The sequence below is a fragment of the Trichechus manatus genome, unplaced genomic scaffold, assembly GCF_000243295.1.
Source record: "Trichechus manatus latirostris isolate Lorelei unplaced genomic scaffold, TriManLat1.0 scaffold00069, whole genome shotgun sequence".
Lineage (NCBI taxonomy): Eukaryota > Metazoa > Chordata > Mammalia > Sirenia > Trichechidae > Trichechus > Trichechus manatus.
The window spans coordinates 2809242-2831657 of NW_004444005.1; the positions used below are offsets into that span (position 1 = coordinate 2809242).

The window sequence follows — 22416 nt, forward strand, 5'->3', positions numbered from 1 at the left end:
CGTGTCCCCGGTGGAGCCGCCGCCGCCGCCGCCGGGAGCTCGATGCGGACGGAGCCCGGGCCGGGCCATGGGGATCCTCAGCATCACGGACCAGGTCAGCTCTCTTGCCCTTTCCCTCTTTCTCCTTCCAGGGCCGTGCCGCCTCCACGCGAGCCCGGGGATGTGCGGCCTAGGCTGGGCCCGAGCCCCAGGCTCCCGCGGCTCCCGCCCCGCCCCACGCCGCGCTCCCCTCATCCGAGCCGGTGTCCTTGCGGGCCTGGCGACCGGCGGAGGCGCCGCAGGGACTCGCTGCAGGCAGGACCCCCAGAGCGGAGCCCCACCAGCGACGCCTCCCCCTCAAGCCTGGATGCCCCCCCTTTGGTCTCGCTCCTGCTCCAGCCCGCTCCCTGACCGCCGGTTCTCCCTGCAGCCGCCCCTGGTCCAGGCCATCTTTAGCCGAGATGTGGAGGAAGTGCGTTCCCTCCTCTCGCAGAAGGAGAACATCAATGTGCTGGTGAGTTGGGAGCAGGAGGATGGCGAGCCCGGAATCCGCGCTCCGGTGTTCTTGACCCCTCCCGACCAGTGGGGCGGCTCCGTGTCTCCTCGGCTCGGATGAGGCCGCAGCTCTTTCCACCCTGGGGTGGGTGCCTGCTTTGCATTTGGAGATAGAGAGCCGGTCAGGCTCGGAATAGACACCAGAGAGACTGGGGATGCCCAGAAAAGGTGTTCTCTTACCAACCATCGGGGTCGGCAGCGCCCCCTCCCCTCCTGCAGAAGGAGCCGCTTCCCGGGCCTTGGCCCTGACTCCACCCTCTTTAAGTGCTTGTCTTTGACTTCTCAGTACCGGGATTTAGGAGGCTGCAGAGCCCATGGGAAGACCCTGGTGCGTTAAAGACTTGTCCTGGCGTTCTCCAGCCAGGATAGTTCTCTCCACAGCCCCTCCTCTTTTCTGCCCTCCCAGGACCAAGAGAGGCGAACCCCACTGCATGCTGCTGCCTACGTAGGCGATGTCCCCATCCTTCAGTTGCTACTGATGTCAGGTGAAAGTGGGAAGCTGGAAGGTGTGGCACCTCGGGGAGGAGGAGAAGGGAGGAGCCTTTTTTCTTCTTCCCAGCATATCCAAGGGTTGTTCTCTGGTAGTTGGTCCAGGGGAGGCTCCAGCGGTATCCAGATTCTCTGGCCTCATTACTGGCTTTCTTCCCCACCTCCTCCCCATCTCCCATCAAAAAAAGGAAATTATGTTCTCACAGGTGCTAATGTCAACGCTAAGGATACACTGTGGCTGACCCCTCTTCATCGTGCCGCTGCCTCCCGAAATGAGGTATGGGCCTTCGCCTCCTTTCATCCTTCCCAGAAAGAGGAGTTGATTAAAGGTGGAGGTTAAGGGTTGGAGTGTGTCAGTCCTCTGCTCTATAAGCTATTCTTCCCTCAAGCAGGGAGATGATCAGACTTTGGCCCCTCCCTCCTACCCCTAGAACTGGCTGGAAGGGGGGCTATGTGTTGCCAGCTGATGTGACATCAGGGAGAGCTTAACACCAGGCTGGCAGACTGCAGGGGGCCCTGCTGCCAGACCTGAGTGACTCGTCCCTCCCTGGGGGGCCACCTTGGACTCTGACCCCCCTTTGGGCACTGAGATTTCTTTCCTTTCAGTGGGGGCGTGGAGATAGTGATCTGATGCATCCCTGCCCCTCAAGCAGCAGGAAAACTGACAGCACAGGGGCCAAACAGACCTCATCCCATCAGCTCTGCAGTAGGAAAAAGGAGACCTCTCTCTTAGTTAGACAGTCACTTCCCTGGCTCCAGACACCAGGGGGAGGGTCTGAGGCCAGTGGGAATGAGGTGGATGGTGATTAGGAGGGGCATTTTAGCCTTGGTGGTTTTGGTGAGGAACCAGTATCTGTTTGTTTTTAGAGGTAATGAAAACGATCTTGGTGCCTGTGGAAGGACCAAAGGAGGGTATTCAGGGCATTAATGTGGCAGAACAGTTTATTTTTCCTAGAAATACTAGGGAATTGGAATCTCCTACATGCGTGGATTTTCTTGGGGGTGAATGTATGTGTGAGTGAGGATTTTCAGAGTGTGGGTTGGGGAATGATACCAGGTGGCTGGAGGAAGAGTGAGGGATTCATGTTTCCCTCACGAGGTAAGGTGCTCTGAGAAGACCCAGAAGAGGGGAAGTAGATATTGAGAGGTTAGGTATGTTGGGAAGCTGAGAAGAGACTCCGTGCTGGGGGCAGTGGTGGTGTATGTGCCACGCTGAACTATTCCTCCTTCCATTTCCTGTTGTTTTACCTCCTGCTCCCTCTCTATCTTCTGTCCTGTCCCCTGCTTCTCAACAGAAGGTGCTGGGGCTGCTGCTGGCACATTCAGCAGATGTGAATGCCCGAGACAAGCTGTGGCAGACACCACTGCATGTGGCTGCTGCCAACCGGGCCACCAAGTGTGCTGAGGCTCTGGCACCCCTGTTGAGCAGCCTCAACGTGGCTGACAGGAGCGGGCGCAGTGCCCTGCACCATGCAGTGCATAGTGGGCATCTTGAGGTGAGGACTGCTCTAATCCAGGCCCAACCTAGTACCTTCTCTTTCCCTGCTTCACCTCCCCCTGCTTCTGGTGGCGGAGAAGCCCAGATGGTTATATAAACACTTGGGCTCAAGCCCCAATTGAATGGTTGGAGTAGTTTGAAATTCTTGACTTGTACATCGTGGGCTTGATGCCCCCTTGGAAGTTGCATGCAAAATGTATGTGTACATGCCTTTTTCTGAGGAGAGAGTCCATGTCTTTCAACATATTTTCCAAGACTCAAGAGTTTAAGGACCACCATATCGCCTGAAGAGACTCCTTGAGTTTCCTTTGAACCTGCGTATCAATCTGGTATCTCCTTAGTGCCTGTTTCCTCTGTCCCTTCTAGTTCTCTACATTGTTCTGCTCAAAATAAAGGCATTAGGCTGCCTCAGCCTTTTCAGGAAATGGGACCTCTGCTTTTAGGTAGGTTGAGGGCATGTACCTGGCTCTGAACAGGTGTCTTTCATATCCTGCTACAGACGGTAAATCTGCTTCTCAACAAGGGAGCCAGCCTCAATGTCTGCGACAAAAAGGAGCGGCAGCCTCTGCACTGGGCGGCTTTTCTAGGTGAGAAAGAATCCATGGGAAAAGCAGGAATTTTACACATAGGACTTCTCAGCAGGGATATAGGGTTTTGTGGCCTTTGGGGAGAGGAACTCAGGGCCTTAGAGTTCACCCTCCACCTCCTTGAGAGCATCCTCTTTTCCCAGGGCATTTGGAGGTCTTGAAACTGCTGGTGGCACGGGGAGCAGACCTTGGCTGCAAGGACCGCAAGGGCTATGGGCTGCTCCATACAGCCGCTGCCAGTGGCCAGATCGAAGTGGTGAAGTACCTTCTCCGGATGGGAGCTGAGGTCAGGGCAGGGGCTGGGGACTAAGGGTGGGGAGTTAGAGGGCAGAGCCTGTTACGGAGACATGAAAGTGCTGAGAATGTTGGTGTGGTTTTGGGAAGTTGGGGGGATTCGTGAGAGCATCTGAATCACTCTCACCTTAAATAATAGTGCCCTTAGTCTTCTGGGTCAGGAGCCTGAGGGGGCTGAGACGGTTGTTGGAGTTCTGGTATTCTCTAGGGCTGTATGTGCCCGTTTCCACTTTGTTTAAATTGATATCCTACCCCCTTACCCTCACCCCTGGAAATCCAGATCGATGAGCCCAATGCTTTCGGAAACACAGCTTTGCACATCGCCTGCTACCTGGGCCAGGATGCTGTGGCTATTGAGCTGGTGAACGCAGGAGCCAATGTCAACCAGCCGAATGACAAGGGCTTCACACCACTGCATGTAGCTGCAGTCTCCACCAATGGCGCGCTTTGCTTGGAGTTATTGGTCAATAATGGGGCCGATGTCAACTACCAGGTGCCTGAAGGGGCGAGGCTCAGACCAGTGGGGAGAGGAACCTAGCTCTGGGGATCTTGCCTGTATCGTTCCCTCTGGATAACTCTGTTGGGGAATTGTCCCTCCTGGGGTGGACAGACCTTGCCAGAGACTCAGGAGTGTGTGGGCTGAGAAGATGCCCATATGACCACCGTGTCCCCAGAGATACGTCCTTTGGAAGGGGGAAGAGGGTATCCTCTGAGCTTTGCACTGAAAGATGCCATGTTTCCACAGAGCAAAGAAGGGAAAAGTCCTCTGCACATGGCTGCTATCCACGGCCGTTTCACCCGCTCCCAGATCCTCATCCAGAACGGTATGGACTCTGGAAACTGTTCTCTCCTCATCCTCCCCGAGAGAACTCATCCCTAGAAACCCCCTTCCTTCCTGATGCCACCTCCCACTCCATCTTCCATTAAGCACGGGCACCTGGATCCCTGAGCAGGGTACTTATGGAAATGGGCCCTGTTCTACCCACTCCATCTTCCAATAAGGATGGGCACCTGGATCCCTGAGCAGGGTACTTACGGAAATGGGCCCTGTTCTACCTTCTCCAGGTCTCTAAGGCTTACAGATAAGATAATACATGCAAAGTGCTTAGCCTGGCACTGACACATAATAAGCCATCAATAAATGGTAGCTAACTCGTGTGAGTGGCCTTAAGCCTGAGGTTTGCCTGAGTTTGTGTGCACGTATCGTTCTCTCAGGCAGTGAGATTGATTGTGCTGACAAATTTGGGAACACGCCACTGCACGTGGCTGCTCGCTATGGACACGAGCTGCTCATCAGCACCCTCATGACCAATGGCGCGGATACCGCCCGGTGAGTCAGGGCCCCTGGCCCCAACTTCTGGGTCACCTCAGATCTACACAGACCTCTCACATCAAACATGGAGACACAAAGAAGCTTGCCAAAGGGAGGTTTGGAGCACCCTGCCGGCTCCTACCCTGACTCTTTGGCTGGTTGGGGGAGGGGGGCCACAGAAAAGAGGCCTGTAACTAGACCCAAGAACTGAGTCCTCAACTTCTCCCTAGGCGCGGCATCCACGACATGTTTCCCCTGCACTTAGCTGTTCTCTTTGGATTCTCTGACTGTTGTCGTAAGCTGCTTTCCTCAGGTGCGTGCTGATGGGCTGGAGGGTTGGGCAGGTGTGTAGGAAAGCAGAGGCCTCCCCTCTGCTCTGTGCTGTCTGATAATGATCTGTAATGTTCTACCCCCTCCAGGTCAGCTGTACAGCATTGTATCTTCGCTCAGCAATGAGCACGTGCTTTCAGCTGGGTTTGACATCAACACTCCTGACAACCTTGGCCGCACCTGTCTTCATGCTGCTGCTTCTGGAGGGTGAATTCTCCTATCTTTCTCTCAAGCCTTGAGAAGAGAGCTGGGCAGGGGTCTGGGCCCCTTGTTCTTTCCTGCGCAGATCTCTTCCCCCTCTCACAATGAGACAGTTATAGCATAAGGGGCTGTTCCAACCTTCCTCACCCCCTCCCTGGGTCTGTGGCTTCTCCGTAAGGCTCTCACTCTCAAGCCGCGTCTTCCTTCCTTTTAGGAATGTTGAATGTCTTAATTTGCTGTTGAGCAGTGGAGCTGACTTGAGAAGGAGAGACAAATTTGGAAGGTGTGTTAGTGTGGAGGGGATATACATAGGAGTGTCTAGAGAGACAACTGGGGGAGGGGGAGGGTGGGGGCTGGAGTCTAAGCGAGGAGAATATTACGAGCCAGCTTTTGGCTGCAAATCTGGTTGCATTTGGATCTGTCCCTGATTCTTTTACTTACCCTCCTCCTTCACTTCTCCCTCAGGACCCCACTGCACTATGCAGCCGCCAACGGCAGCTACCAGTGTGCAGTCACGCTGGTGACTGCTGGGGCCGGCGTCAACGAGGCTGACTGTAAAGGCTGCTCTCCCCTCCACTATGCTGCCGCGTCCGACACTTACAGGAGGTAGCCTCCCACTTTGGCTATTGTCAGCCCCGCTCACCTCTCTGAGCCTTCCCTGACTTCTTCAATCTCTCTCCCCCAGAGTGGAACCCCACTCAGCTTCCAGTCACGATGCTGAAGAGGACGAGCCACTGAAGGAGTCCCGCAGGAAGGAGGCCTTCTTGTGAGTAGTTGGGAAGGCTCCTGGGATGCACTTGCCTCAGTTTTCTAAAAATGCCAACTCTGGTTGTACTGTTCTCCCACCCACTCTGACTCTCCATTGCCACTTCTCTGCTGCTGTCCTGCCAGGTGGCCAGCAGTGTTTCTGGAGCACTCTGGGCTTAGCCCCGTACTAAGCACGGTGGGCAAGACAAAAGTATGCAACACACTTCCCTCTCTCAAGGAACAGATGGTCTTGAGAAGATCAGAAAAGCGAAACACACGCCTACAAAATAAATTGTTATCCCACGAGGATTAATTTACTGTTACCAAGTACTGTGCTGGGGGCTGAAAATAAAAGATGAATTATCCCAAATGCCTGCCCTTTGGCAGTTTATAATCTGGTAGGGAAGATAGATAAAAGGACACTCACACATACTAATGTAAGATGTGTATAATTGGGGAAGCTGGGAAAGGAGTATATGGGAACTCTCTGTACTATTTTCACAATTTCTGTGTAAATCAAAAGCTTCACCATCAGGGCTCCTCCTCAGTCATAAGTAGGGGTAAAAATAGCAACTACCTGATAGGGTCATTGGAGCCCTGGTGGCACAGTGGTTAAGCGCTCGGCTGCTAACCAAAAGGTCAGCACTTCGAATCCACCAGCCGCTCCTTGGAAACCCCGTGGGGCAGTTCTACTCTGTCCTGTAGGGTCGCTATCAGTCGGAATCGACTCGATGGCAGTGGGTTCGGTTCAGGATAGGGTCGTTATGAGGATTAAATGACTGAATACACATGAAGCTCTTAGAACAGTGCTAGATACATACTAAGTACTGAATACTCCAACTACTACGATGACTACTAAGCTATGAGAAGGGTGTCAGGAGTACAGAGAAGGAGACACCTAACTGGGAGGGTTGGCGAGGGCCTCACGGAGGAGAAGGTACTGGGACTGTGTTTGAGATGACTAGGACTTCTTCAGATGGCCTAGGAGGAGAAGGCATTCTAGTCGGGGGTAAGCATGCCTGGAAACAGGAGTTAACCGGCAGAAGGTTGATAGCCGATAATTGTGTTCTAGGTTTTCTGAGAAAGTTCGAAGGATAAAGGAAGGCAGTTCAGGGCAGACCTTGAGGAAGAGCTGGGGCTGAAGAATTCGCAGGATTTAGAGAGCCCACCTAGAGCAGAGGATGGGTGTTGGCTGGGTAGGCCTGGAGGGGCTCCCTCGCCCCCCTCCTCTACCCCTCCCAGAACTTGCCCCCTGCAGGGCTGGGCCTGTCCCTGCCTCACAGTCTACCCTTGGCTCCCCAGCTGTCTGGAGTTCTTACTGGATAACGGTGCAGACCCCTCCCTGCGGGACAGGCAGGGCTACACAGCTGTGCACTATGCAGCCGCCTATGGCAACAGACAGAACCTCGAACTGGTATGTGTCCGACCTGGCCTGGGGGCGGCGGGGGTGCCGGCACACTGTCTGCCTTTGGGTTTATGGGTTCCGAAACCAAGGGGTGGTTGAGACTGGGACTCAAATGTGGTGTCTAGATAAAGCATGTAGGTATTGCTGTGGTTGGGGGAGAGGGGGCAATATCCTGGGAGTTCCAGCACCCTAGCACTTACTGTTCTGTCCCTTGCAGCTCTTAGAAATGTCCTTTAACTGCCTGGAGGATGTGGAAAGCACCATTCCAGTCAGCCCTTTGCACTTAGCTGTGAGTTCCAAGTCTCTTCCTCTTGCTTTCCTTGTCCTTACCTGCCCTCAAGGCCACACAAAGGTCCTGACACTTCTGAATCCATCCTGCTTCTGCCGCCTTGTGGGAATGGGACAAGCAGGCAGTGGTCTGGAGAAAGGAGGGGCCCCAAGAGCAAGGCGGGGCAGGGAGAGGGTAGGGGCATGTCCCAAGCTGGGTCCATTGGTTGCCTGCACGCATCCAGGCCTACAATGGTCACTGTGAGGCCCTGAAGACACTGGCCGAGACGCTGGTGAATCTGGATGTAAGGGACCACAAGGGCCGGACCGCGCTCTTCCTGGCCACTGAGCGAGGCTCTACTGAGTGTGTGGAGGTGCTTACGGCCCATGGTGCCTCTGCCCTCATCAAGGAGCGCAAACGCAAGTGGACACCCCTGCACGCTGCTGGTTAGTATTCCCTTCCACGCTAGGCCTTGGCAACTGGTCCCCAAATCCCTACTGAGTGGGCTTGGGCTTGGAAGTGGGGTAGGATGAGGAGGATAGAGATTTCAAGTCCTGCTTTGTAGCTTACTATCCCCAAAGACCTCTCCCTGCCCCAGGCCTTTCCATAATCTCGACCCTAGAGTCCTTTAGGCAGCTTGGTGGTGCAAATGGTTAAGTGCTTGACTACTCGCCGAAAGGGTGGCAGTTTGAACCCACCCAGAGGCACCTCAGAAGATAGGACTCGTGATCTCTATGGAGCAGTTCTAGTCTGCACACATGGGGTTGCCATGAGTCAGAAGCGACTCAAGAATAGTTAACAAAATAACAGAGTCCTTTAGGTTGGACCTGGCCTCCTGCCCTTCCCTGACCCTTCGTTGACATAGGCTCCGTTTTCTCTAGCTGCCTCTGGCCACACTGATTCCCTGCACTTGCTGATCGACAGTGGGGAACGAGCTGACATTACAGATGTCATGGATGCCTATGGACAGTGAGTGTGGCCCAGGGTGGGACGTAGGTTTTCCCATCCCTGCTAGACCCTCACCCTTTCTCCCACCCCCTCTGCAGAACCCCACTGATGCTTGCCATCATGAACGGCCACGTGGACTGTGTACATCTGCTGCTAGAGAAAGGATCCACAGCTGATGCTGCTGACCTCCGGGGCCGCACTGCCCTCCACCGAGGAGTGAGTGAGCTCCTGCTGTAGCCCTGGGTGGGGTCCCTCATAGACAGGCCTGCATAGATGCACTAACAGTAGGGTATCAGACCGTTTAGCAGGTGGGCTGACAGAATTCTGTGCCCAGGGTCTTAGTGGGCCTTACTTTGCTCTGTAATTATCTTGCTCTGTAATCACATACAACCATGTGCTCACTACCCAGACTCCTCCCTCAGATCGCCTGCTGGCACTGTTCCATTGGATAGCGATACCACCGCCCTGATCTTCTCCACCATCGCTGGCCTCCATTCTTTGATCTCTTAGTCTCCTTCTCCCTATTCCTTTGGTCTCCCACTCAGAGCTTCAAGATTAATCTTGCCATCCTGATCATCTGTTGGCATAGAGAGAGACAAGGGAGGAGATGCTGATCCCTGACACTTAAGAGTCATTGTTATAAAGACAAAGATTGGAGTCTTGCACTGGCTGTTTTTTACTCCTGAGCCAGCCCTCAGCGCTGTGGATAGGGAGTGGCTCCTCCCTCCCGCTCACCCCCCATGTCTCTCATAGGCAGTGACTGGCTGTGAGGACTGCCTGGCTGCCCTGCTGGACCATGACGCGTTTGTGCTGTGCCGAGACTTCAAAGGCCGCACACCCATTCACCTGGCCTCGGCCTGCGGCCACACTGCAGTACTGCGGACCCTGCTACAGGCTGCCCTTTCCACAGACCCCCTGGATGCTGGGGTGGATTACAGCGGATACTCGCCCATGCATTGGGCCTCTTACACTGGTGAGGGTCTGGGGCCCTCAGCAGGCGCAGGAACGTGTGGGTTGAGTGTGGGAGAGGGCAGACAAGAACCAAGAAAAAGGACAAGTGGGTCTTGGGAGAGAACTGAGTTGATTGGACTCTGAGCGTGGGATGGAGTGTCAAGAGATGAGACAGGACAGATAGAAGGAACCTATTGTCTTTTCTCTTATCACCACTTTTTCTTCCTCATACGCAGGACATGAAGATTGTCTGGAGTTGTTACTTGAACACAGCCCATTTTCATACCTGGAAGGAAACCCCTTCACTCCTTTGCACTGTGCAGTGTAAGGCCCCTCCTGTGCCCCAGGCCCCGCTCAGGGGTCAGTGGGCTGGGCTTATGACAGGCCGTCCATTTCCCTTGCCCTTCCTGGTGACCCTTCCTCCCTCTTCCCCCAGAATTAATAACCAGGACAGCACCACAGAGATGCTGCTGGGAGCTCTGGGTGCCAAGATTGTGAACAGCCGAGATGCCAAAGGACGGTTAGTGGTGGGAGCCTGTCTTCTTGCTCTTTTGGCCCAGGCTGAAGAGCCTTCCCTACTTCACTCTACCCTAATCCCCACTCCACAGGACCCCCCTTCACGCCGCTGCCTTCGCGGACAATGTCTCTGGGCTCCGAATGCTGCTGCAGCATCAAGCCGAGGTGAACGCCACTGACCACACTGGCCGCACTGCGCTCATGACGGCGGCTGAGAACGGGCAGACCGCTGCTGTGGGTGTGTAGGGGCTGTGTGTGGAACGGAGGAACTCCCCTCGGGTTTTTGCAACATGGGCCAACCCTGTGTGTGGGGGCTTGATGGGGCTGAGGCTCAGGAAGCAGGAGGGATACCTTTGGATGTTTCACCCTCTGTGGATCTGATGCAAAATCTATGCAGATAGAGGGTAGAGAGCCAGGATGGCTGCTGCTCTGGAGGGAAGCGTCAGTCCCTCTCTCTCACGTTTCTCCTGTAGAATTTCTGCTGTATCGAGGGAAGGCAGATCTTACTGTGCTGGACGAGAACAAGAACACTGCCCTCCACTTGGCCTGTAGCAAGGTACGGCCTAGAGTGGTGGTGGGCTGCCTGATACAAGAGGTAGGGCTTCATGATAGGGGGTAGGTCTGGCTTGATGGGAGAGGAGACTAGAGCAGAGGTCAGGATTATCCAGCCTAACTGGCGGGATAGCTCTTGTCCCCCTGCCACCCTCCGCAGCTCCTACTCCTCTGCCTGTCGTGCTTCTACGTCATAAGTCTCCACTCCACTCCCTTCCCTTAGGGCCATGAGAAGTGTGCCCTCATGATCCTGGCAGAAACCCAAGACCTTGGCCTTATCAATGCTACCAATAGTGCGCTACAGATGTGAGTGCTTGGGGAAGGGGGCTCCTGGCTGGGGGAGGCAGGTGGGTGAAGAGAGAGTAGTTCAAATTCCAGGAACTCTCTGGAGCTCACAGTATTTGTGGTGGAGCCCACTGACTTCAGTCTCCCTTGTTTTCCTTCCCTCCAAGGCCACTCCACATTGCTGCCCGGAATGGTCTAGCCTCTGTGGTGCAGGCCCTGCTGAGTCGAGGGGCCACAGTTCTGGCTGTGGATGAAGAAGGTGGGTGGGGTCTGGAGCCCCCAGCCTTTCCTGGGTTTGGGATCAGGGACATTCTTCAGGAGGTGACTTCTTAACTGTGCTATAAAATTTAGATTTTCTTCTCAAGGGGGCTCTTCAGAGCAGGGACCCAACACCACTACGCCTGGGTCTCTGAGGGGAGTCTGACAGAACGGGGTAAAGCCAGCAGGGCCCTTAGGAAGACCCATACACCCAGCCTCCTGTCCCATCCACACACCCAACCTCCTGTCCCCACCCATACATCTAGCCTTCTGTCCCCCATGCTCCGCCTTCCCCACCCTTCCCCTACACTTTGAGAATCTACCTGTCAGTGTCCCTGCACCCTCATAGCCCTTGAATTCTGACCACACTGAGTGGTTGCCTGCTTGGCTTACCCCCACAGATAAGGGAGTTCAGGGCCTGGGGGAGGGTGGATAGGGACCCAGGATGTAGGGCCCTGTGCCTCAGTTCCCTGACCTTTGCCTTGCAGGTCACACCCCAGCACTGGCCTGTGCCCCCAACAAAGATGTGGCCGACTGCCTGGCCTTGATCCTTTCCACCATGAAGCCTTTCCCACCCAAGGACGCCATCAGTCCTTTCAGCTTCAGTCTGCTCAAGAACTGCGGCATTGCAGCCGCCAAGACGGTGGGTGGCTGCGGTGCCCTGCCCCATGGGGCCTCCTGCCCCTACAGCCAGGAGCGGCACGGCGCCATTGGGTTAGATGGCTGCTACTCGGAGTAGCCCCCCTCCAGTGTCCCTCCCCCGCCGGTGGCTTGATATCTTATTCTATTTATTTAGAAAAAGTCTATACATTTAGGGCACTTTAAAGGAGAACACGACTGGGTGGGGAGGTGGAGGGGGGGAAAGCACTGGGGAGCAGCTGCTCACCCCTTTGCCACACCATCCTGGCCTGGCAGGGGTCTGGGACTGACAGGGAGCACCCCAGGCCCTTAGTACCCCCAGGGCAACCCCTTCTGCCAAGTGTCCCAGAATGATCGCTAAATGCCTGGCTCTCCCTCTCTTGGACCCCGTCTCTCAGTTCCCCCTTTCTGCTGCCAGCTTCCTCGCTCTTCCCTCGGGCTCTCCTCTCTGTGTCCCCTTCCCCCTGCCCTCCTGCCAGGCAGATGCCCCCCGTCTTCTTCCATACCCATCACCCATCACTGCCTCCCTGCTCGGCTGGCCCCTCCATCCCCGCAGCAGTGAGAAGCCTTAATTTCTGGTACTGTGTGAGCACTCTGGGGGTGCCCCCTCCCCCTTCAGGGGCAGCTAGAGGACGAGGGGGGAGGGTATTTAGCACTGGGGCCTGGAGCTTTCTCCCCACTTCTCTACCCATCACTCCTTAAGTTCAAATGCAAAGCACTTGAAACAGCAACTGCTGTGCCTGGGCCCATCCTGCGCTCTCCCTGGCTCCTCATATGCAGATCAAGGGCTGGTCCTGCCCCCACAGCCCGCCCCTTCCTCCTTCCCGCCTCTGCCCCGGCCTGACCCCGGAACCACGCACTTTAACCTTGCTTCTTTCTTTTACCTGCTTTCGAGAGGGCAGAGCCTGTGGGCGTTCCCTTCCTGGCTCTTCCCTCCCTTAAGTTTGAGGCTTGTCATGAATTTTTAAGTAAGCATTTTATCCTTTAGGGGAAAAATCAAATTAATTTCCTGCCCATTTCAAAACCACAGCCCTAGTATGTCCTATGTGTTTTAGGCATGTATTTGCATGTGTATGGAGGGAGGGACTGTGTTCTTCCTCCTGTGCCCCCCAATGCCATAGTTCCTTTGTGCCCCCTGTCTGCCTCCACCCTTCCGTTATGTCCAGAGTACCCACTGCCCCCAGTCACTCCTGATCTGAAGCCAAAGATGGCGGGAGGGGCAGGGCAGACTGGGGACCATGGCTTCGGGACCCAGACTCCCCTCCAGTGTGAGGGTGAAGCTCTGGCCAAGGGAGTAATGAATGGTTACTGTGACCTGGCCCTGCCTCCCAGCACTGGGGAGAGATGGGATCGAGCTAGGGCTGCACTGATAAGATTCCTAAAAGTTGCACCCAAAAGCCAAACTGGGCTAGAGTGAGGAGGGGGCAGTTTTCTCTCTAAATGTAGCATTGAATTTGGCCCTGGTCCCTTCAAATGCCCTGTCCATCCATCTCCTAGCTAAGCCTCCTGGACAGTTGGACCCACTCCTTCAGCCCAGTGTTCCCTTCCTCACACTCAATACCTCAGCCAGGGGCCAAGACACAGAACTTGAATAGAGGTCATGCCCCCTCCACCCCACAGCGCATCCTTGCCCAGTTTGGCTGCCGTCAGTATTGTCCCCTGAGAACTGGACAGGCTTCGTTTACATAGTACAGGGCTCTCCTCCCCGACCCCAGCTTGCTTGATTTACGCTGTTACCCACTTTTCAGTTCCCTAAAAGTCTTGCCACCCTTGCCAAGGGTGGGCTGAGGAGAGAGGGAGCATCCCAGGGATCCCTCCTTCCCCAGCAGTTAGGTACCCTTAACCATACCTCATCCTAGTTCCCTGAAGCCTGGGGTATTTGTCTAAGTCCTTACTCTTTTCTTTTTTTTTTTTACCCCTGTGGTCCCTTTTTATCCCCTATCTCTCTGTCTTGCTTCCCTCAACCCTCAGTTCCTAAACCATTTCAAAGATTCCGAATGACCATTATTGGTGAGGAGGATTATGCAGCTTTTAGTTTTTATATTTGTTTTCAAAGCCAAAGGGCCTTGCGACGCCCCTCTTCCCGACCTCCCTTCACATCCTGTCCTCCCCTATACGACAATCAATGTGACCTCTCTTAAGGGCTGCAGCCCCCCTGCCCCACCCCTGCTGGTTCTGCAAAGCTTGCCCCCTGACTTCAGTTCTCTCTCCTAAAATCTTCCCATTCCGTCCCCTCCCTCTTATTTTGGTGCTGGGAATCAGGTGGTAGGGGGCAGGGGAGAGGGGAGATGGCTTCTCCAGAGGAGACTCTTGGGGTATCAGTCGTGTTCTTCTTTATCAATGTTTGGTGATGACAGGAAGACTTGAGTATTTGTCAGGAGCCCCATTGTTTTGCTGGATGAGATTGTTGGTGGCTGCCTGTCCCTGCGGCCCCTTCAGCAACTGTCAGCCGTGCTGGGGAAAGTTGTGGGGAGTCCTCTGTCCCTCCTCTTGTGGCTGTGAGGAGGCCTGGAGGATGAGCAGCCTCCTCTCCTTATGCCAAAGGCAATCCTACACCCCCGCCCCCCGGGCACCCCAGCCCCTAGTGTTTTTTGAAGCATTTTGATCATTCTTATGGCCACTGCATATTTATTTTAATGTTAAGATTTTTTTTAAAAAACCTCTTTGACTTAAACGGGTGTGGAGAAGTAAAACAGGCAGAATGCCCCCAAATCTTAAGGGGGTAGGGTGGGGAGGAAACATCTCCTGCCCTTCACCTCCTCCCCCTCCCCCCTCCCCACTGCAGCTCTAAAGCACTTGCTTCAAGTAATAAGCACTTTTGTGAAAAGGCCTATGTTGAGTGAGGACCCTGGAAGCAGCCCCAGGTCCCAGCAAAGGAGACAGTGAGGGCTACATAGGAGACAGGGAAACAGACATGTGAATCAGAGGACGAGATGAAAGAGCCAGTTTTTAGTTTCTGATTTTTGGGGAGATGTTTCTGATTGGGCAGTGGCATTGGTGGGGTTGTGTACTATCCTTCAGAAAAACAAACGGCACAAACTGTGGGTCCCAGGATGGACCAACAGACCCACGTCACTGCCACTGTCCAGCTGAGACTGATGGGCCACCTCCCCCACCCGTGGCCCCCTGAGCCATAGGACTGCCGAAAACCACTGAATGTACAGCCCGGGTCGGGGTGGGGAGCAGCCCCTGGGGGAGGGGGCTTCTCCTTTTGTTTGGTGCTGTGGGGGGTGGGAGAGATGAGACGAAGGGACTGCCACCCCACTTAGACATGTGTTCCTTGGGGTGGAGGGGCCGAGGAGGGCTACCTCCCTCTCCATCCCCAGCCATGGCCCTCTCCCTTCCTCACCCCTATCCGTTTTGACTGTAAGTCCAGCTCACCTTTGCCTTCAATATGTAACCAAAGGAAAACTCAATACTGTTTCCACCGCTGTCTGCCCACCCGAGCACCTTCTTACTCCCTGGACCTAGAAGGGGAGAAGAGGCTGGGGGTGGGGTGGGGTGGGCAGGGCGAGAGTGAACGGTTCTACAGCTGTACCCCCAAAACCTCCAGGGTCTTGGAAGGGGCCCTGAGAGGCGGGACTGGGGTCAGGCTAGAGGGGCTGGGGGTAGGCACACTCTGCATATTGTGCACCCGAGTGTTTCTTTGTTCAAATGACCCCAAGGACTTCATGCTCCAGCAAGACAGCCCCTTCCTCCCCAACCCCTCAGCCATTACTCCCCTCCCCCAACACCCAGTGTTCATCCCCCCACCTCCCCCTCCCACCGCAAAGGAAAATAGCCTTACAGACCCTAGCCCAGAAACCCTGCTCCTGGGGCAAACCAGTCTGGGGCCCCCCATTCTATCTAGTTTGAACTCTATCTTTTCAGAAGGAGGGAAAAGGAGCAAAACAGCCCCTTCCCCTCTAACTGTGGTGGCTCCAGCCCTCCGCTGCCTTGACCCAGGTTGGGCAAGGGTGGAGGTAAGGAATCTTTGAGGACCAAGCCCAGTGGTCTGGGACAGGGAGGTAGAGAGGGAAGGGTTTGATTTGGGGACTCCCTCTTCCTGACCCAGCCCCTAGGGAAGCGACCAAATTCCAGAGATGGGAGGAAGCTGGGGTGGTGAGGGTCTGCTCTTTGAATTACTTGAAGGTACTGACTCTGAGGCTGCTGTTGCCCACTTAGGTGTGAGGGAGACACTGTCACTGCATTTGGGAGGGCAGAGGGTGGCGGGTGACGAGAGGATCCACCCTTAGCCCTTGCTCACTCCTGCTGGGCCCTTTCCCTGGGGAGTCCGGAAGCCTGACTTTGTCCCCAGGGAAGTTGGGGAGAGCCTTCCCCTCCCGTCTCCACCCCTCACTCTGGGCGCCCTCTCCGATTGCACTAAAGTAGCTGTTGTGCCAGTCTTACCCCCACACCAGGGGGGGGTCTCTGCTTCCAGTCCTTTCCCCCTACCGCCTCTGCTCCCTTCCCGGACAATCTCCTTGTTCCCCTGTATTCCTGGATAGCTCAGCTTTGTATGTGTGTGTTTGGGGGGGGGGGGTTCTGGCTGAAGTGAGTTTGGCAAGGGTTTGGGAAGGGCTAGGGGAAAGATGGAGGATGAAGTCCCCTCCTCCCTTCCCCAACCCCAAGCCACAGAAGCCTGGGAGGGAGGGTGTCTACTCTTGCTGCCGTGTGTCTTGCAGATGTGCCAAAATGGGGGCGGGTGGGAGGGGAGGGTGCCTGGCAGAGCTGCCCCCAGGGTGGCTCTCTCAAAGCAATACAGTACCCCTGCCTGGGGGATGGCAAGACAGGGGAGAGGGTTGGGGTGGGGACCTGGGGGTTCCTCATGTATAGCTGTGTACATTCAGGGGTGGTCTCTGTCTGGTACCCGTTGTGGGCGTCTGTGTGTGTGTGAAACTTCCCCTTCCCCATACCCTGCATGACCTGTGATGCTGCAGACACCACCATCCTGTGTGCAGGTGTGTGTTGAGGGGCACAGAGGGCATGCTCCGTGTCCTGTTGCACCCTCCACCCTGTGACCCATGTACTCGGTTGTAGGAAGTAAAGAGAACTGAGCACAATTTACTGGATTCTAGTTGAATCTTTCTCTAAGCAATTTTCCCATTCCTGCCCTTCTCTCTGCCCCAGATCCACCTGTGGTGCTAGTGTTGGGGTCGGGGTGTTTAATGCTGGTGGGCAGCAATAAAGGGCAGATCTGCCCAGATGCCTGTAACCCCTGGGTGCTGAGGGCAGCAGGAAAAAGTGGGGACCTGTGCATTTGCCCCACCCCTCCCTCCCCTCCTCCCTGGGCTAAAGCACAATGCTCTCCCTGCAGATGGATGCCCCCTCCCCTCCACCCTCCGGGCCCTACACATGTCCTCCCCCAGCCTGCTCTGAGCCCTCCCCCCACCACACCCTGATTTTCTGTGCTGTTTCGGCGCAAGTACAACTGTCGTAGTCATGGCTTTGGGATGGGTTCTGTTTATTAAAATCCGATTGCTCCTACTGGCCCTGTGTCCCGCCTCCATTCCTGTGGTCAGGGGGAAGGAAGGGCAGCCTGGACCCCTGTCAGCCCTCAGAGACCAGGGGCAACAGCTGCTCCTCCAGCAGGGCGATGGTGAGCATGAGGCCGCCCCCCAGTAGCAGCCCCAGCCCCTGCAGTAGCACATCGAGCATAGGGAGGCGCTCAGGAGGACGAAGCAGGGCCGGTAGCTGAAAGGAAGGAAGAATGTCAGGACCCTGGCCTGTCCTCTGACCCCTTAACGGGAGGGAGGGTGTCAGAGTATCAGCAGCCCCCGCCTAAACTCTTCCGGCCCCTGGTTTCTCAGACTCTTGCAGGCCTGTCATTCAGCACCCTAGGCCCGAGACTCAGTCTGGTCTCCAAGTAGATTGAAGTGGAGGGACTGATCCTTCCATCTCCTCCTCACCCCCCTCCCCACTTGCTTGGTTTCTCTGCTCTACCCCACACCCCTTACCATATCCACAAGGGCCACATAGAGGAAGACCCCAGCAGTGACCCCAAATACCCAGGGAGTGAGGGGGACAGGGCCCACGCTGAGCCCCACCCCCAAGGCTGCACCCCCCAGTCCCAGGGCTCCAGACACCAGGCTCAGCAGTAGCAGCTGCCGAAAGGGCAGCCCTGCCTGGAGCAGCATTGCAAAGTCACCTGTTGGGGAGAGAAGATAGGGTAGGAGAGAATAAGCCAGGTCTGCCCTTCCCCCGTGTCAGCCTGTAGCCTTCAAGTTCCGCCCCCTGGAGGGCCCTCCTTTCTGGAGTCCACCCACCCCGCTTCTGTCAGTCCTACCCAGTTCGTGGGGCAGCTCATGGCAGAAGACTGCTAGGGTGGTGCTGAGGCCACTGGAGAAGCCATCTGAGAAGGCAGCACCTGGGGTGGGCAGGATCGGAGGGGCTCAGTCCAGGAGGACGCCATCCTGAGGGGCAGGGGCCTGCATCCCCTCTGTAGTCAGTACGTCTCCCCACCTTCCTGGGACCCTCTCCCAGCCCCAGCCAATAACCAGGAGCCCTGGCCTCCCCTCTGGCCTGCTGGCCTCCACTCAGTCCCCTCACACCTATGGCCAGCCCATCAGTGAAGTTGTGCAGACCATCTCCCAGGAGGACCATCCACGTGATGTTGGTGCCACCACCACCTTGGTGCCCGTGACTGTGGCCTGGGTGCCCAGGAGGAGCAGGCTGGCTGTCCTGCTCCCTCTGGCCCTGAGCCCCTGGCTCTGCAGGGAGACAGACAAGGACAGCGTTGGTTGCTGTAAGTGAGGTCTGTGAGCTGGGAACCGATTGGCCATTTTCTGTAGTCACCTGGAGCTGCCTGCAGGGGCTGAAGGGCCATCCCATTGCCATCCTCTGGGTCTAGGTTTGGTCTTTCGAGATCCCGTCTTTTCCACCTGCAGCATCTCTGAAATGGGAGGGCATCCCTCCTGGTGGAGGAGGCAGCAGAGCCAGGGACTAAGGGGTGGCCAGGCCACCAACTGGGAAAATGAACACCTGGTTCCACTTCTGCACCTGGGGATGTTCTTTGGCCTCTCTACCTTCTTCCTAGGTCAGCACCTCCCTCTGTCTCTTGTTGACTTGGGAGAGGGGGCCATTTGGCCCGAGGTCCTAGGTCTACACTAAGGAGCCTCTACCCGCTCCCTGTTAGCTCTGCACAATCAGGCAAACACCAGAGAGCCAGGAGCACACTGCCTCTCACCTCCTGGTGCATTTGGCCAGCTCTTGACTGGGACTCTGGTCTCAGCAGAAGGAGGAGGAAAAGGTGCCACTTACTGGCCTCAGTCCTCGGTGCCGCAGAAGCCCTAGCACGTTCTCCAGCACGAAGAGCAGGAAGAGACCTCCAAGCACTGACAGCGCCAGACCCAGGTCCTCCTCCGGTCGCCCGCTAGGCCCTGTATGTTGCCCTCCCTGTGCCTGACAGAGAGGCGGTCAGGGCAGACCCCGGAAGCCCCTACACCCAGCAGCACCCCCCTTCCCTGAGGGAGGTGGCAGGCCTTTACTCCTGCACTCTACTGGGAGTGGGATGCAGGAGCTGGCGGGAAGTAGGAGGGGATGTCCTGCGGCCGGGAGCACCTTGGATGTGTGGAGGTGGGCCGCCACTGGGGGCAGGGTGACAAGGAGGGGCTTCAGACTTCACATACGTGCGGCAACAAGTGTAGCAGTGCATCCCCGCAGAGAGTGCCCACGGCCAGGGCTCCCAGAAAGCCCAGCAGGGGCCGCAGGAGACGAGATCCCAGGAGCCTCAGCAGCAGCAGGGAGAGGGGAGCAGGGAGGCTGAGCAGCAGGACTGCCAGAGCACTGTGGACCAGGGCTGGGAGCATCAGGGGCTGGAGTCAGACGGGGCTGGACAGGAGGGGCCCAGAGGGGAGGCAGGGCAGAGGGATGCAAGGAGCAGCAGGACCCCAGGGGAACCTCTTTCCCTGGCATGGTGCCCACTCCCCCACCCACTCTCACCCACTGACCAGATAGTAGATCCCCGGGAGGTGCCGGGGCTGGGGCCTGGATGCAGACGCGGCTGTCAATCTGGTAAAGCAGGGCTGGGCACAGCAGAGCAAACTGACGTGGGGTCAGAGGAGCAGCGGGGCTCAAGCCAAAATTGACCAGCAGCTGGGAGCCATTCAGACACTAGGGGAGTTGAGTTGGGGTCAGACATCGTCACTGGGAACTATGACTCAGGTCTTCTAGGTCTGTTCTTTCATAGCAGGGACTCCCAGGTCCCTCCCAGGGTCCCCATTGCTCACATAGGCAAGTGCCTCAGGGACTGGGGTATGTACAATAAACGTGTGTTATGTATTAGTGAGTATCCAATCCGCATGCAAATTGGGTGCTGATGAACATTGTTGTCAACTCCCTCTCTCCCAAGCCTTGGTTTTTTGGGTTTGGTGACGGAGCTGTTTGGACTCCTAGAGCCATCCAGTCCAGAATCTTGGGAGACAAAATGCCATCCCACCTCCCTCTCAACAGCCCTGGCACATGGTCACCCAGTCTTGGCTGGATGCTCCCTGTGGTGGGAAGCTCACTGGACCTGCTGTGTATGGTCGGGCAGCTTTGGCTGCCCTGTGGTGTACGTGGAACAGGGTCACTGCCTTTCTAGGTGAAGACAGCCAGCGCTGCCTGCAGGTCTCCTCTCCAGGTGTCCATTTCCAGCTCTTAAGCTGCTTCTCTGATTTCTCTCCTTTGCCAAGTATGGCCCTTAAACTGGGTCTCAGAGCTCTGAGTGTGGGCTCACTTGCTCTCCTGGAATAACGTACCCAAAGCTTAGATTGGGATTTTTTTTTTTTTTTTTTTAAGTAACTATTAAATTACTGACTAAACATTTCAGGCCATCTACATCCTGTGGCTCTTTCCTAGTCTCTAGAGACCATCAAACTCACATCCTCATTCAGATGGTCAGCCAGCGAATGGTCCAGCAACAGAAGCCTGTGAAAGAGGTCCAAGCCCGAGGGGGCTGGCCCATGGGGAGTGTCGCGGGCATTTGCCTCCTCCAGGTCACCCCATCCCGAAGGACCCAGAGGCAGCCCTGCCCAGACATCCACACTCAGCTCAGGGTCCTGCAGCCTGGAAGGGATGGGATAGCAAGTCAGATTCTCACTCATGTTCTCTCAGTCCCCTTTGAGAGGCTCCCACAGAGGTGGGGGAAAAGGGAGGGCCAGCCACTGGCCAGGGCCAGCCACTGGCCAGGGCTCCTGGGACCCGGAAACCCGGAGTGTCAGTCCTGAGGAGATCTGAGAATTGTCAATTTATAGGTGAGTCTAGGAGTGGGGGCTGTGGGGGTGAGAAATCAGAGGGAGGACAGCCCAAAATGCTACAAATTGGGAACCAAGTTGGCCTGGAGATACTGAGCATTGAGACTAAGAGCTGGGAATCTAAGGGACTAGGGACTTGGAGGAGAGAATTAGAAGGCAAGAGGGGCCTTGGAGAGATGTGAGGAGTCAGGTTCTTAAGAATCTGTCATTTCAGGAGTCTGGTTTTTGGAAGCCAGAACTAGGCAAGTAAAGACTGATATTAAGCACTGAGAGGAGCTGGAGGATGTGGCATTTGGGGTACGAGAAGGGGTTGGTACCTGTGTGTGGAATTGTCTCCAGCTAGGGGTGTAGCCCGACTAGCTGGAGGCCTGTGGTGTCCCAAGCGAAGCCCCTGAACCTGGCCGAGCCCCAGGCTCTGGAGAAGCCGCGCTAGGCCTCCTGCAGTCAGCGTCCCATTCTCCCCGTACAGGCCAAACAGCTGGGCCAGGTAGTGGTTCTGTTCCTGCTCAGCAGGGCCCAGGTTGGGGGGTGAGCCCCCTACGCAGCCTACCACCACCAACACACACAGGCCAGCCAGCAGGTGACTCACTGGGGACCCCATCATTGGGGAAATGGATCAGAGGCTCTGGTTCCAGCTGCTATTCCCCCTGGAACATCCTGAGGACTGCCCTGGAAGAACGGGGCGGGGGGGTGGGTCAGAGCTACTGCTCTGTTCTCCAGCTCAGGGCCAAGGGAGGACCCTCACTCCATGTACCTGCTGTCCCACTTTGAATCTAGCAGCAGCCCCCACGCTAGCCCCGTCTCCCTCCACTGCCACCTCCTGGAGCAGCCCCTTGTTTGCCAGTTCCTGGAGCCCCCGCCCTGACCCAGAGCTCTCTCTCCCACACCTGATCTGGAGCTGACTGGCCCTCCCCTGTTCTCCACATCCCACCCCTCCACCACCTTGACCCATCTCTCTGCCCCCTCAATCTCCAAGGCCTCACCCCCACTGGCAGCGTGAGAGTGTCACCTCGGGTCCCCGTCAGGCCTTGCTGTGGAGGTGAAGAGTTTCCTGGGTGGGGGTTGGGGTGGGAAGCCCGGTCTCAACCACCAGGTGCCCAGGTGGAATGGAGGCCACGTCAGGTAAAAGGCTGAGATGGACAACAAGCCCCCCCTCCTAGCCCACCTGCCTTGGGGCGGGGCCAGGGTGGGAAGGCTCACATTGGAGAGGAGTTAATGGTTCACTGGTCTCTGGGGTGGGGGGCAAAGGTGAGTCTTAGCTGGGCCTCTGAGTAGGGAGGGGCCACCCTCTGCCCCTGGAAGAGCCACATGGCTAAGGAGAAGCTGGACTGTTTTTTCCTTTAAATACTTCATCCCATCCCTAACCCAGCTGGTACCATTTTAGCCTTTC

At 56.2% G+C, this 22416-nt stretch overlaps 2 protein-coding genes across 2 annotated transcripts; one reads left to right on the forward strand and one right to left on the reverse strand.

Moving 5' to 3' along the window:
• The first annotated feature begins 1544 nt into the window (after nucleotides 1-1544).
• ANKRD52 (ankyrin repeat domain 52) lies at nucleotides 1545-13435 on the forward strand. The gene is made up of 24 exons (XM_023734563.1): nucleotides 1545-2519; nucleotides 3021-3108; nucleotides 3252-3394; nucleotides 3683-3895; nucleotides 4148-4226; nucleotides 4618-4732; nucleotides 4945-5027; nucleotides 5134-5251; nucleotides 5460-5528; nucleotides 5711-5851; nucleotides 5931-6011; nucleotides 7295-7406; nucleotides 7615-7686; nucleotides 7910-8111; nucleotides 8547-8634; nucleotides 8712-8829; nucleotides 9367-9586; nucleotides 9801-9888; nucleotides 10001-10084; nucleotides 10173-10318; nucleotides 10554-10636; nucleotides 10856-10938; nucleotides 11085-11176; nucleotides 11664-13435. The coding sequence occupies exons 1-24, from the start codon at nucleotides 2226-2228 to the stop codon at nucleotides 11912-11914; spliced, it is 3063 nt and encodes a 1020-aa protein (XP_023590331.1). The 5' UTR covers nucleotides 1545-2225; the 3' UTR covers nucleotides 11915-13435.
• A 3805-nt stretch (nucleotides 13436-17240) lies between these two features.
• On the reverse strand, nucleotides 17241-22198 carry SLC39A5 (solute carrier family 39 member 5). The gene is made up of 11 exons (XM_004379928.1): nucleotides 22036-22198; nucleotides 21344-21695; nucleotides 20655-20838; nucleotides 19743-19905; nucleotides 19422-19591; nucleotides 19054-19194; nucleotides 18589-18685; nucleotides 18345-18503; nucleotides 18080-18160; nucleotides 17751-17941; nucleotides 17241-17487 (listed from the first exon to the last, which is right to left on the reverse strand). Exons 2-11 carry the CDS (start codon nucleotides 21628-21630, stop codon nucleotides 17344-17346), a joined length of 1617 nt encoding a protein of 538 aa, XP_004379985.1. The 5' UTR covers nucleotides 21631-21695; nucleotides 22036-22198; the 3' UTR covers nucleotides 17241-17343.
• Between the last annotated feature and the right edge of the window lie 218 nt (nucleotides 22199-22416).